This window comes from Rhinoraja longicauda, chromosome 10, assembly GCF_053455715.1.
Source record: "Rhinoraja longicauda isolate Sanriku21f chromosome 10, sRhiLon1.1, whole genome shotgun sequence".
In the NCBI taxonomy this organism is placed as follows: domain Eukaryota; kingdom Metazoa; phylum Chordata; class Chondrichthyes; order Rajiformes; family Arhynchobatidae; genus Rhinoraja; species Rhinoraja longicauda.
In genome coordinates, this window is record NC_135962.1 from 38,271,154 (window position 1) to 38,286,296 (window position 15,143).

Genomic DNA, 15,143 nt, shown 5'->3' on the forward strand with positions numbered 1-15,143 from the left:
TCACCCTGCAGCCTCATAGCATCCTCCTCTCAGCTCACACTGCCACCCAGCTTTGTGTCATCCGCAAACTTGGAGATGTCACATTTAACTCCCTCGTCTAAATCGTGTATATATATTGTAAATAGCTGGGGTCCGAGCACCAAGCCTTGCGACACCCCACTAGTCACTGCCTGCCATTCTGTAGACCCATTAATTCCTATTCTTTGCTTCCTGTCTGCCAACCATTTCTCTATCCATGTCAATACCCTACCCCCAATACCATGTGCTCTAATTTTGCACATAATCTCTTGTGGCACCTTGTCAAATGCTTTTTGACAGTCCAGATACACCACACCCACTGGCTCTCCTTCATCCATTCTATTTGTGACATCAAAAAATTCCAAAAGTTTAATCAAGCATGACTTCCCCTTCATAAATCCATGCTGACTTTGACAGATCCTGTCACTGCTATCCAAATGCGCTGCTACAACATCTTTAATAATCGACTCAAGCATCTTCCCCACTACCGATGTAAAGCTAACTGGTCTATAATTCCCCATTTTCTCCCTCCCTCCTGTCTTAAAAAGTGGAGTTACATTGGCCATCCTCCAGTCCACAGGAACTGATCCAGACTCGAGAGATCATTGGAAAATGATCACCAATGCATCCACGATTTGTAGGGCCACCTCCTTGAGTACTCTGGGATGCAAACCATCAGGCCTGGGGATTTATCTGCCTTCAGTCCCAACAGTTTACCTAACACCATATCATGACTAATGTGGATTCCCTTCAGTTCCTCCATCCCACTAGATCCTCGGTCCTCTAGTATTTCTGGGAGATTGTTTGTGTCTTCCTTAGTGAAAACAGAACTAAAGTACTCGTTTAACTGTTCTGCCATTTCCAATAAGGCCACCCTCAGCCTGCTACGTTCCAAAGAACAAACTTCCCAGCCTATCCTGCTTTTCCTCTCAAGTTGTGACTCAATCTTTATACCTTGTGGATATGATTTTTACTTAAATTTTATGCTCTCCCATGATGGTTTTATTGGCAAACAGAGTTCTTGCCTTGAGGAGATGTGAATTGCGGCCAGGTTGCCTTAAATTCTGTCTTGAGCACTCTGCTGATCTTTGATAATGAAACCAGAAAATACTGGAAACACTTGGCAGGTCAAGTTACAAATTGTTCCTTCTACTTGATTTTGTATACAACTCCCCAATTTGGTTAGACCACAGATCACTGAGACAGACAACTGATTTACTAATCCAAAAATGGCAACAACTCAGTGGTTTCTCTGCACATTTGAAATGAGAAGTCAAAAGTCATATAATTTGAGCAATATTTTATGAAGAGGAGATCTCTTAATTTCTGATGAGTTCCTAACTGAAACATTGCCTGCCCATTCCCTGCACAAATGCTGTCTGACCCGCAGAGTTCCTCCAAAACGTTGTGTTTGGCTCAAGATTCCAGCATCTGTAGTTCCCTGGGTCTCTCAATTTTAATTGTATTTTTTTCTGTTCTGCATTTTGGCTCTGAATTTACTTAGGCATTATTTCCAACACAAAACAATTTCAAACTTGCCTGTTTCTAAACTGTTTTTTTGTTTAAATTGATTTGTGCATAAACCTTTTCATCGAGTCTTTATCAAACATGTTCCCAAAAGCAACTACACCCCATATGTACATTCAAAAAGTATCCCTTAAATAAGACAAGTTTCAACTTCCCTTTTAAATTTTAAGCTATTCCTGATCAGATTATGTTATTAAAAGTGATCCTAATTTTATATCTCATTATTATATGGTTTATCCATTGCACAATTTAGTTTAGAGATACAGCATAGAAACTAGTCCTTCAGCCCACCGAGTCCATGCGAACCATCGATAACCCATGCACTAGTTCCACATTATCCCTCCTTATACCCGAGGAATAATTTTACAGAAGCCAATTAACTTACAACCCAGCACGTGTTTTGAATGTAGGAGGAAACCAGAGCACCTGGAGAAAACCCACGTGGTCACAAGGAGAACCCACGTGGTCCAACACATCTGTGCCGACCAAGATGCCCCATTTAAGCTCGTCCCACATGCCCACATTGGTCCACATCCATCTAATGCTCTCCTATCCACGTATTTGTCCAAATGTCTTTAAAAAAAATTAAATGTTGTTTTAAATGTTGTCCAACTACTCTCTGGCAGCTCATTCTATATACCCACTACCCTCTGTGTGGAAAACTTGCCCCTCAGATTTCCGCTAAATCTTTCTCCTCTCACCATATACCCTCTAGTTCTTGGTTCCATTACTCTTGGAAAAAGACATTCATGTGCATTCACCCTATTCCCCTCATGATTTCATACTCCTCTGTAAGATCTACCCTCAGCCTCCTGCGCTCCATGGAATAAAATCCTAGCCTGTCCATTATCTCCCTATAGCTCAGATCCTCTAGACTTGGCAACATCCACATAAATCTTCTCTGCACCGTTTCCAACTTCATGACATATTTCCTGTAGTAAGGTGACCGAAACAGAACACAATGCTCCAAGTGCTTAAAGTACTTCATGTTTTATTTTTTTTAAATAAAGGCTGCATGAATTATGCATTCCATGCAGAGAATTTGTTCATCATAAGGAACATTGATCAGTAAAAGGAGATTCCACATTTTAACCAAGTTGCTGTATGATGCGTTGCAGAGCCCCTACAGCGACCGCAAACAGTGTGCGAGCGTTGGCGCTTCAGCCTCTTGGAGCACTACGGAGGTAGTCCAGCTGATGATCAGTATGTACCTGGGTGCACTGAGTTTGGAGAGTTTAGTCCTCTGCAATGCCATGGGAACAGTGGTTACTGTTGGTGCGTGGACCAGGAGGGTCGCGAAATGCCAGGAACCAGGACTGAACCGGGAACCCCACCTGCATGTGAGAACTTGCACCTCTTACTCTGCTTGCAAAGCAATAGCTTTTTAATGGTAGAGGAAAAAACGATAAAGAAGCATGATATCTAGTAAAGATTTTAATATTTGCTTTTCAGAAGATAGGCCAATTTATTCTCTAGAAAGAAAAAGTTTGCATTTATTTAGTGCGAGTTTTTAAGAAGAACAGGGAAGAGAAATGGTGGAAGGGGAGGGGGGTTGTTTGTAGGTTAGTTACTTCATGTTCAATTCAACACTCACAAAAATATTCTTAATTAATAACAGCAAAAATATAAAGCTACACTTTGATTATCATACTCACTGTCAGTGGATGGAATTGCATGGTAACTTTAATAAACACACAAGCTGATGATATTGTTTCTGTGTTCACCAGGTATACCCACTGTTCCACCTCCCGTTACCCAGCCAACTACGGCATCAGTTGTGACTGTACCATCGACAGGAGCCTTCCTTCTCTACGCTCAGGGACAGCACATTGGGTACCTGCCCCTGAATGGTACTCGGCTAAACAAGGAGGAAGCCAGGAGCCTGTTAGCTCTTCATGTAAAGTATCTTCTTCAATAACTCTCTCCCAGAATCGCTCCGCAGGGAAATGTAGAGTGTGGCTGTTCTTGTTTTTTCACTAATGTAAATGGTTCATTAAATTGCCCTCAAGCTTATTCAAAAACACTGGGATGGGAAATTTTTACAACTTGGCAAAAGAGATGGATGTCTTAATAGTGAAGACTGAGACCATATGTTTCAGATTTCTTTACGGCCTAGAGGCTGTTGGGCCAATTGAGTCTGTGCCAATTTCAGAGTCAACTCATTAATCCCACTCTGCGACTTAGCAACTGATGTTCGGACGTGAAGATTTGTCCACAACAGGGAAAATGGATTTGAGGTGTAGGATCCACCTTTCATGCTGTACACATGGTTGAATATATTTTTATCCGTTTTAATTATCTTAAGTTATTTCCATGAAGCCTGCATTGTAGAAGAGCCCTGAATGTCTGCTGCCAGCTGAGTGAAACCCACCCAGCCAGGTTTCTGAGGTAGAATCACTTAGAATCATAGTAATACAGAATGGAAACAGGCCCTACAGCCCAACTCGTCCATGCCGACCAAATTGCCCAATCTAAACTAATCCCACCAACCTTTGTCCCATATCCATCGAAAACCTTCCTATCCAGTTACCCCATCCAAATGTCTTTTAAATGTGTTTTTGTACCTGCTCAACTACCTCCTCTGGCATCTCGTTCCATATACCCACCACCCTCTGTGTGAAAAAGTTGTCCCTCGGGTTCCTATTAAATCTTTCCCCTCTCGCCTTAAACCTGTACGCTCAAAGAAGGCCAAGGCAGGCTGCAGATTACTGTGGCTGGGCCTGTGACAGCCTCCATTGGTGAGGCAGCACCTTGTTGTTTCGGCTGAGGATCTCCAAGTCCCAATAGTTGTGGCACGTAGTAGAGTTGTGAGAGCAATTTTAAAGGCTGGAATTGGTATTAGTTTATTATTGTCATGTGTACTGAGATACAATGCAAAGCTTTTGGCTGTGTGCTATCCAGTCAAATCAGATTATACTACACATGAGTACAATTGAGTCAAGTACAACTGTTAATGCAAAGAGAAACACCAGAGTGCAGAATGTAGTGGGTTTTCTCCGGGTACTCCGGATTCCTCCTTCTCTCCAAAGACGTACACGTTTGTAGGCTAATTGGCTTTGGTTAAATAGTAAATTATCCCTAGTATGTAGAATAGTGTTAGTGTACAGTGTGATCGATGGTCGGCGCAAGGGTCAGTTTCCACGCTGTGTCTCTAAAGTCCAAAGTACAAAGTAAAATGCTTTAGTAGTTAGATTAAATTGAGCAACTTAAAGAAGAACTTAAGGCTAAGGCGTACATATTACATAAGATAGTCGCAGGGGCCACGAAGAGAGTTCTCATATCAGATTTGAACACCGTGTAATCCAAATGTTGTATCTCTAAAGTCTACAATTTCCCAGGGAAAACCAACACCCCCCACCTTCCCCTCATGCCAACATTTAGAATTCAGCCGAAATGATGCATAATTCTAATGCAATCTGTATTGGGGGTGACTCAGACTATCTCTGAACAAGTTGTTATTCCCAAACCCAGGAATTTGGAATTGATAATATTTGGTAGCTTTGATGTTATGAATTAATGAGCATCAAAGCTGGTTTCATTAAGGTCTTCATTCTCATGCAGAGAGTCAAGTTACAGGAAAATGAATGGAATGATTATGGCCACTGTTGATATCTGTGGGCAACCATACACAACAAACTGATCAGACATCTTGTGTAACTGCACATTGACAACTTATGCTTTTTTAAAGCATTATTACCTCAATTTTATATACATGTTTTTTTGATTAATTTAATCTTTTGAATATTAGTTATGTTTCATAATTGGACAACGTAGCAACCAGCAGGCTCTTGAACACTGCACAACACTAACCTCAGCAATGATCATCTTCTGTGAACGTGTCTTTGGTTGCACTATAGATATCAGTCTTGCACTATTGTGGTTACTTAGTACTACTGATTGTGTAGGAAAGAAACTTCAGATAGTTCCTGTCCCTCTCTTTCCCCTCTCCTTTCCCAGTTCTCCCACATCTTCCTGTCTCCTACTACATCCTATCTTTGTCCCTCCCCTGACATCAGTCTGAAGAAGGGTCTCGACCCGAAACGTCACCCATTCCTTTCTCCAGAGATGCTCCTGGCCCGCTGAGTTACTCCAGCATTTTATGTCTACCTTAGTACTACTGATTGTTAATTATAATGCAACATGTAAGAATTTCATTGCTCTGTAGCCAATACATGACAATTAAACATGAATCACTCTTGATCTAAATAATCAAAACTCCAGTAAAATTACATGTACAGAGTTGGAAAAAGCGGGCAGTAATTGCACAAATGAATTAACACGTGGAATTGATTATTGTTTAATACAAACTTGTCTTGATGTGAGGTTCTTTAATTATTTGTATCTGTATGTCTGCCCAGAGTGGGTCCATTTTAACTTGCTAGTTGCTGGTCTATGAGACGATTAACTTTTATTTTGCTTTATTTTTCCCTTCCAAGGGTTCAATTATTATTGGTATTGATTATGACTGCAGGGATAAGATGGTTTATTGGACTGATGTTGCAGGCCGAACTATTAATCGAGTTAGTCTGGAAGCTGGTGCAGAACCGGAAATAATCATTAATTCGGGTAAGTTCTCAGTAATTCAGGACGTGAAAATTAATACGTTTTTACATTACATAAGTATAAAAATCATGAGTGCAAGTGAAAAACAGTGCTTTTTAAAAAAAAGTAATTTTGTAAAAGAGTTTAACAGGCAATGAATATTAGGGTTATTACTACTTTTTGAAGGATTGGACTTAAAGTGGAGCGTTAAATGTTACATTGTGCTAGTTGTCCCTCCTTGCCTCATTTGAGGTAATGTTCATTACATATATTCATTTGTCCACAGTACTTTAATTTATCCCACTCTGGACCACATTTCCTCAGCTCTGTAGTGAAATCATCGTGAGGCCCCGAGTAATTTCTGTCTTCAAAGAGGAAGAGAAAGAGAAGCACCTAAATTGACAGAAGTAGATGGTTTCTGATCTCCTTCCTGTACACGACTTTCAATTGTCCCTGCAGAATTGTGCGTACGAGGATCTTCAATTGAAAGCTGCCCAGTGGTGTGGATTTTTTGTCAACACCATTCACTAACTTGAGGAGCAGGAAAGAAAATTATGTTTTCTTTTGCACTTCACTGCCATTTTAACTTGGAAACAGATTGCAAGTTCATTGTTGCAAAAAAATGCAAACAGGAAATCTAACGCACTAGTGTGTTATCCAGCAGGGACAAAGCATTTGATTAATGTCAAGGTCTAAAAATGTTTTGTAGAAGTACAGAGAATAGGAGCAGCCTTTGAGCCTGCTTCACCATTCAATGCAGCTGATCCTCTTATCTCACACTCAACTGAGATTAGTTGGCACATACCTGCTAAACTATAAAATTCATGAAATATTTTGTCTTTTCACTTCTGCTTTTATTTTAGGATTGACTAGTCCTGAAGGTCTAACCCTCGACTACCGCCACAGAAGGATGTTTTGGACTGACAGTGGATTAAATAAAATAGAGACTGCTGCATTTGATGGTTCTGAACGGCGAGTTCTTGTAGACACTGATCTGGTAAACCCCAGAGCAATTGTAGTGGATTCTGTTCATGGGTAGGTTTTGTATGGAGCCAAAATGTTTAGATTTAAAATAATGTACTTTAACTTGTCTATTTTGCCAGTCATACAGCATGGAAACAGATCCTTCGGCTCAATTTATCCAAGATGCCCCATCTAAGCCAGTCCCACCTGGCCGTATTTGGCCCATATCCCTCTAAACCGTTCTTGCCCATGAACCTGTCCAAATGTCTTTTAAATCGTGTTATTGCACCTTCCGCTGGCAACTCATTCCACAGAATTTTTCCCCCAGAAAATACAAAGATCTTAATTTATTTCCAATTAGACATTTAGCTTGTGTAGACAGCCTGATTACAACTTTTAAAAGTTGTCAAGCAAGCAGCAGGATTTCCACAAAATGTTAACATTCGATTGCTATCCACATTACATGATTAGAATCATTTTGTACAGATATTGTTACCCCTCAATATTATACTCTAAAATCCATGCAGTTTTTAGGATTGCGAGCATTTCCATTACAGTGCACTGGTCTAGCAGTAATGTTCCAATGGAACTAAAAGCCTGGGGCCAACAAATGTTTCCTTTTAAGATAAACTCACCAGATAATGGTCGGTTTTACAAATGCCAAATGACAAGCTCACACTGTCCCCAGATTAGATACTTGGACTGGTTTGGATTAAATCTTATGTTCTTCTGGTTTCCTTCCAGCAATCTTTACTGGACAGACTGGAATCGTGAGGCTCCTAAAATTGAGACTTCTCGTGTGGACGGAACAAACCGAAGGATATTGATCAATAAAGACATTGGATTGCCCAATGCATTGACATTCGACTTGTATTTTTCACAACTCTGCTGGGCTGACGCTGGTAGGTTTCATGGAATTAGTTGGCTTGGAAAGAATCCTGTTAAAATACATTCTTCGAATGAAGTTGTGTCTGTCATTCCATGTCTGGCACTAACTTGTTGCACTTTCTCTGTGATGAAAAGGAACCAAAGATCTCGAGTGCGTGAACCCAGACGGGTCAGGGAGGCGTGTAATACAGAGTGGCCTGAATTATCCCTTCAGCATTGTTGCTTACTCAAATCATTTCTACTACACAGATTGGAAGAGGTAGGTAAACAGAATTGTTGGGATTAATGCAAGGATGTCTTGAGAGCTGCCTCTAATGTATAACTGGATATTTGTTAGACCCAAAAACTGGAAAAAGTTATTTTAAAATCAAAAACTCTGAAGATTGGTTCGTTTATATCTCTCAATCAATAGTATTCTGCAAATATCAAAGACTAGAGAGCATTGCTTTGAGGTTTTACTCATGCAGAGTGATGATTGCCTGGAATGCACTGCCAGGGATGGTGAGGGAGATACAACAGTGGTGTATTAATTAATTGTCACTGGGCTAGGAATTAATTTGTCATTAAAAACCCCGTCTCCAACACACCTCCTCGACTACTCCCTGCCCAGCTTCTCTGGGCCTTTTCGTCTCCAACTACCATCTTGACTTCTCCACTCCTATCTCATCCTCTCCAAACACATAACCCTCCACTCACTCAGTTACAATCCCAATCAAAAAGCATGTGCATGTGAATGCAGTGACTGTTCAGCATTAGTAATGCCAAATTGCATGTATTAATTGTATTACTTGAAAAGGAGAGGAACAATCAATGGTTTCGTTTTTAGATTCATTGTGGGTTATAAATATCTGGCAAAATCCTTTTTAAAATCCACGTTTCCCCAAGGAAAGACACCACCTTAAACACGACAGTGGTTCTTTGTGTTACATAGAAAGTTTGGTGATGATATAAACCCAGAACACACTTAACTTGTTCCCATGTAATTAGATTAACTGGCTCATCTTCTGCTCACAATATGGGCCAAACACACTGCCAAGTTAAACAAATCTCCTGTCTGCACGTGATTCATTTCTCCTCATTCTCTGCATATTCATATGCCGATCTAAAAGCCTCAAGTGCTACTATCGTATCTGCCTATAACCCTCACCACTGTGTAAAAATAAAACTTGCCCATCTCACCTTAAAGCTATGCACTCTAGTCTTTGACACTAATGTTTTGATACCCATGATCCAGAAGCATAGAGGCAGCAACAATTGTCAAGTGAATTGCTGATGCTTGCATGCTTCTGAATCAGGACTATCAAAATATTAGTGTGAGACTGTTTAACCCACTTTGCGGTGTCTTGCACATGTGTATTTAAATGGACATACTTGGCAAGATTGCTTCACACGATGGCTCATGGCATCGCAAGGCTAATTAGAGACTGAAATAGGTGCTCAGAAGAATGTTCGAGCCTTACTGAGGAAGAAGTGGGTTAGGGAGAACATTTGAGCATAGCAGCAGGATGGTGAGTGAGAAGAGGTGCAAGCAGCATGCTGTGAAAAGAGAAACAAGGCAAAGGGTTTTGTGCTCGTCACTAACTGTAAACAAATCTTTCCAAATAGGCAAGGGAGGAAGGGGATGGAGAGCTTTGGCTGTCTTCACAAGCTCAAATAGAGGATAGCAGAAAGTGTACCACAATAATCCTGGGGAGCCAAGATCATTCTTGTGTTCAACAACAGTAGGTTCACACCTCTTACAGTGTGGAGACAGGCCCTTCGGTCCAACATGTCCCATCTACACTAATCGCACCTTGGCCCATATCTCGTCTGTTCACTTATTTAAACCGTTTAATTTTAGACCAAAGTGGACAATGCTTTTTACTGTTAATGAATCTGTTCTTAATAAGCGAGTTCAGTATCTCAACTGAGCATGCGCAGGTCATAGGCCGCAAGGGCTAAACATTCTCGCCGGCTGATCGTATACAGACCTGCGTTTCATCCATATTTTCCAGTTTTACTTCGTTGAGAGGTAAGAAAATACAGCTTTAAAAATATTAATTAGGTGTATTTATGGTTAATTTGTACAAAACTAAGATGATTTTGTAGGTTTTATTGCTTTGTTTCGGCGAGTGAGCGAGATCGTTATGATTTTCTTTTGCATTGTAACCTGACGGAGTGGCACCCGACAGGTATATGCCCGCCTGTCCCAGGGACCACTCTCACGGCAACGATGGCCGTGAGGATTGAGCTTGTCGGGTGCCGCTCTGTCAGGTTACAGGTTTTGCAATCGGAAATGCGCAGCGGGGGTGTGATTGAGGGAGTATGGCCTAGACAACCGGCTACATGGAGCCAGCGCTGGCGAACACAGCTTCTGCTGGCACCACCATCCCTGGGAGTGGCATAGGGGTGAAGAGGAGCGAGGTTTGTGTAGAATGAGGGTGAGTTTGTGCAACGCCCGTGTCTACTCTGGGCGGTGGCACAAATGACACGCAATGAAGCACTAAGCGTGGGGATTTGTTTTTACCGTGTAAGAAGGAGCTGTAGACACGGGTTTACACCGAAGATAGACACAAAATGCTGTAGTAACTCAGCGGGCAGGCAGCATCTCTGGAGAGAAGGAATGGCCGACGTTTCAGGTCTCAACTCGAAAAGTCAGCCATTCCTTCTCTCCAGAGATGCTGCCTGTCCCAGTAAGTTACTCCAGCATTTTGTGTCTACCAGAGTGATGCGTTTCTGGGTGATATTATAGGGAGGGTTTGATCAGACAAACCGCTCCGCTGGATGCTGACCTCTGCAACTGTCTAATCGCTGCACAAACAGCAGCTTCAAGTTTACAGTGGTCATCTATTGACATTCCGGACCGCAGCCTCCGCCCGCACAAAGCAGCAATTCATTCACTCAAACATTTGTTTTTCTTTTGCATCGCGCTTGAGAAGCAAGTTACAATGCAAAAGAAAATCGTCACGATCTCGCTCACTCACCGAAGCATAAAGCAATAAAACCTACAAAGTCATCATAGTTTTGTACAAATTAACCATAAATACACCTAATTCATATTTTTAAAGCAATATTTTCTTACCTCTACGAAGCAAAACTGGAAAATACAGATGAAACAAAGGTTTGTTTATACGCAGATCAGCCGGCGAGAATGTTTAGCCCTTACAACCTATGACTTGTGCATGCTCAGTCTTCATTCCAGCTGGTGCACACACTTCATATGATGTTTTATGATTTTCAGAGATGGAATTATCGTTATACCTAAAGTTGGGAGGCAGAATCAAGATGGGAATCAGATTATTGATGAGTACCTACCTGATCAGCGATCACATCTATATGGAATAACCGTGGCTTATCCTTATTGCCCAAATGGTAAGGATAATATGTGACATTTCTTGTTAAGAAATATGATTTTGTTGAGTTCAGAACAACCGGAACTCCGTGCTAAAAGTATTTACCAATGACTCCAATGCCCAATATATAGTTACAATCATGCTGAATTTAACCACCTTTCCTGTTCAAAAATTTAAATGTTTGATTGCTGTCTCCTGTATTTAATTTAAATTTACATTACAGAATAATTTCAGAAGTTGTTCATGTCTGACACTTAAACATATTTTCTAACTTGGAACTGATGCGCTACAATGCTGAGAACTATATTCTGTCCTCATCCCCTTTGCTCTACTTATTGTCCTTGTCTGACTTGATTGTATTATCTGATTTGATAGCAAATAAATCTAAACCTAATGTAATGCATGCTATCCAGTCAAATCCAGTATGATTTGATGTGACTTGATAACACACAAATAAAAGCTTTTCACTGCATCTTTGTACATGTGACAATACCTTGTAATCTCCTGTACACTCACTACAATTGTCTCTTACGCTCTGTAAAATGCTGCGTTAGTAAGAACTTTGTTATTTGTACCCACATGGTTGCTGTTCAAGTTATTCCGTGGGATTAAATGTACAGCCTGCTTGATGCTACTGTTGGAGGATACAATAGCCAGCAGTATGGCAGAAAACGACAATATCCATATTCGGGAAGATTGATAAATCTACCGCTGAGTTACTCCAGCATTGTGTCTCTTTGAAGAAGGGTCTCGATCTGAAACATTCCTTCTCTCTGGAGATGCTGAGTTACTCCAGCATTGTGTCTACCTCCAGGAGAGCAGGACAGGACAGCATCTCCGGAGAAAAAGAATAGGTGACGTTTCGGGTCGAGACTCTTCTTCAGACTACTGATGAGTACGTACCTACATGATCAGACCCCTTCTGAAGAAGGGTCTCAACCCAAAATGTAACCTATTCCTTTGCTCCAGACCAGCGGAGTAACTCCAGCTTTTTTGTGTCTATCTTTGGTTCAAACCAGCATCTGCAATTCCGTCCTACACATCCACATTGTAGGGATTGTTACACTTTCATCAGTAAGTTTCCCGGGACATTACATAGTTTGTATTGTTTAAATATCAAAGCGACAATTGAGATAGAATACTAAGAAAGCTAATGAATTTACAAACATTTTTAACTTTCTTTGGCAGGAAGACAATAAACATCACTATTGGTAATGACAACCATGTTTCATTGTTGCACGCAAGGAGGAAAAGGAAGACTTTATTTGGAGCAGGGTGCTGCAGACAGAAGTGAAGTCCCCCCCCAACCCCCCTCTATTAAGTAAGAATTAAACTGAAAGTGTATTACAGAACTATTTTTGTAAGAATTTTCATACCTCATTACTTTTAAAAAACCACTACCGCACTGCCTTTTGATTGACTGGTAAATTGTAGACAATCACTGCCTCATAAAAATACCAGCCTAACAGGCCTCTAATTTTAACTGTTATAACACAGTAACATAAAGCTGTAGTTCTTTGTAAGATAAATCCAGAAGTATGAGATTCAGAAACCAGGAGTGAAAACACCAAAATATATAGTACAGCACTTTAGAGGCAGATTAAGGGAAGTCATATTTTTCTATGTTTATGTAAAAAGCTTTAATTTTCCTTCCCATTTCATTTCTATGCTATTCTTGATCACCTTAAAGACAGCAGTTTTGGATCTTGAAACCTGCATCTTAAATTTATCGTCCCCTTTAGTTAATAAGCCAGATGTTATCATAATTGTTGACCTAGTTAAAGTATTTTGGCAACAAAAAAAGCACACGAGATCAGTTGCTGCTCGAGTTGAACATTTCTGCTACACTAACATTGCTTCAAGCAGTTATAAATCTGAAATAAATAGCAACAACTGGATTTTAGTTAAATATATACATCAGTAAAGTTGGGTATATTTAGCTAACTCAACACACGTACAAACTAAAACCAGAAAGTCATGTTACTGTGGACAGTTTATAGCAATTCAAATTGTTTCTTCCAAAGTTCTGACATTGCTTTGAAATTACAAAACAATGTTTAAGTTAAAAAATTCTGCCAAAGATCTGAATGAGAAGCATCCAAAGTTTATTGTCTTTAATTTTCAAATAGATAATGATCTGGACCAAATCCTTGCAGAGTATTAATTTGTTCAGATGAAAACCATTATTGCAGTTTTATTTTAAAATTGGGTTATTTAATAAAAACAATTCAATGGTTAATTATCAGTAATGCCAAATATTTCTCTGGCACATGGAGAATGCTGTATTTATGTCATTAGGAGAAATTAAGTTGAGTAAAAGATATCCAAAGTGATTCTGCAATGTGGTTTTCAATCTCTGAACACATTTCTCCACTGAAATTCTGACAAGTGTTATTGTCAAGTTTATGGAGTGGCAGTTTAGAACATACAGCAGTACAGGAAAAGTATAGCCCTGAACTGAGGCCAAGTTAAACTAATCTCCTCTGCCTCCACCACCAACCCTGGCAGTGTGTTTCAGGCACCGACAACTGTGGGGAGGGGAAACTTCCACCACACATCTTTCTTTAAACTCTGCCCCTTTCACCTAAAAGCTATGCCCTCTAATCCTTGACATTTCCACTGTGGGGAAAAAAAAATGTTCTCTGTCTGTCTAATTATACGCCTCTTATTATTTTATATACCTCTATCAGGTTTCTTTTCAACCTTCAATGTTCCAGAGAAAGCAATCCAAGTTTGTCCAACCTCTCCTTACAGCTAATGCAGACAGCATTTCTGGTAAACCTCCTTTGTACCATCTCCAAAGCAGTCACATCCTTCCTGTAATGTGGTGACCAGAACCGCATACAAAACCAAAGTGCTATAAAGTAATATCAATTGGCGGGATAAGCAGCCAGATATTAACATTTTTTTCATCATTATTGCACAGTGGGTGCACAATTGAAGGATATGACCAAAATAGTTTGTTACAGGCATCTAACTTGAGAAGCAAGGGTGGAAGTGATATTTGACCTATTTTAAATTTGTTATAAATCTATAATAGGACCATTCACATTGTAAAAAAAAGTTTTAAAAAAAGCATTACCTGTTAATGTTTTCTTTATATTTGAACTTTGTGAAATTGATATGATAAATTTCAAATTCTGGATTCCCTTAATATAAAATATTTGAAGGTAATAACAATAATAATTATCTGAAGGAGAGACAGGCGAATATTCAATGCCAGAGAGGTGGTTTGATATCAATGGAGACAAAATTTCACTCGCTTTCAGGTATGTTTTACCGACTTCACGTCTACCCAGTCACTCTCAGGTTACTAATGCAGCAAAGCTAAAAAGAGCCAGGCATATTACCCCCTCTCTGTATCTTTAGGGACTCCATCAGCAATTGGCCTGATTTACAAAGTTATATTGCTGCAAAATCTGAATAATATATATTAAGGCAGTTTGTTACGTTAGCCATTGTAACTTTTAGATAAGTTATGTTCAAACATTAATTATAGCCTGGCAGTGCACATTGAAAAATCTGCATATTTTCTACTTTAAACACAGAAAATAAATTAAGTCTTTCTGGCTGTAGTAGTCACTGCAACATGTTGATTAGCACAGATTTCTCAAATGGTTATGCATCAATAAACATTTGACTAAATAAACCTGTTTTGTATTATTTTGTATCTGTTTCATTCTAGAGCATACGCTTCAAGTTTGCTCTATGCTAACTACTTTTCTTTAAGGCATAAAATGTAATTGACAGAATCTAAAGTTCAATTTTATACTTTGTCTATTCCCTATTGTAATGTATATACATCACCTGATAATTAATTGGGAAAAAAAATCTTTTAATCACCCTGTTGTACTTTGTTCCAACTTGACAATA

At 39.7% G+C, this 15,143-nt stretch overlaps 1 protein-coding gene across 4 annotated transcripts in view; it reads left to right on the top strand.

Annotated features, from left to right (window-relative positions):
• Nucleotides 1-15,140, top strand: part of nid2a (nidogen 2a (osteonidogen)) — a 117,687-nt gene extending 102,547 nt beyond the window's left edge. For 3 of the 4 annotated variants that reach the window (XM_078406697.1, XM_078406698.1, XM_078406699.1), the window contains 8 exons: nucleotides 2,664-2,885; nucleotides 3,273-3,442; nucleotides 5,982-6,111; nucleotides 6,951-7,122; nucleotides 7,795-7,952; nucleotides 8,074-8,197; nucleotides 11,159-11,289; nucleotides 12,459-15,140. In XM_078406697.1, the coding sequence (XP_078262823.1) occupies nucleotides 2,664-2,885; nucleotides 3,273-3,442; nucleotides 5,982-6,111; nucleotides 6,951-7,122; nucleotides 7,795-7,952; nucleotides 8,074-8,197; nucleotides 11,159-11,289; nucleotides 12,459-12,469 (1,118 nt within the window). In that variant the 3' untranslated portion in view covers nucleotides 12,470-15,140. Of the gene's footprint in view, nucleotides 1-2,663; nucleotides 2,886-3,272; nucleotides 3,443-5,981; nucleotides 6,112-6,950; nucleotides 7,123-7,794; nucleotides 7,953-8,073; nucleotides 8,198-11,158; nucleotides 11,290-12,458 lie in introns of those variants that run through there. The other variant, XM_078406700.1, reaches the window with a different exon arrangement.
• Nucleotides 15,141-15,143: the final 3 nt, after the last annotated feature.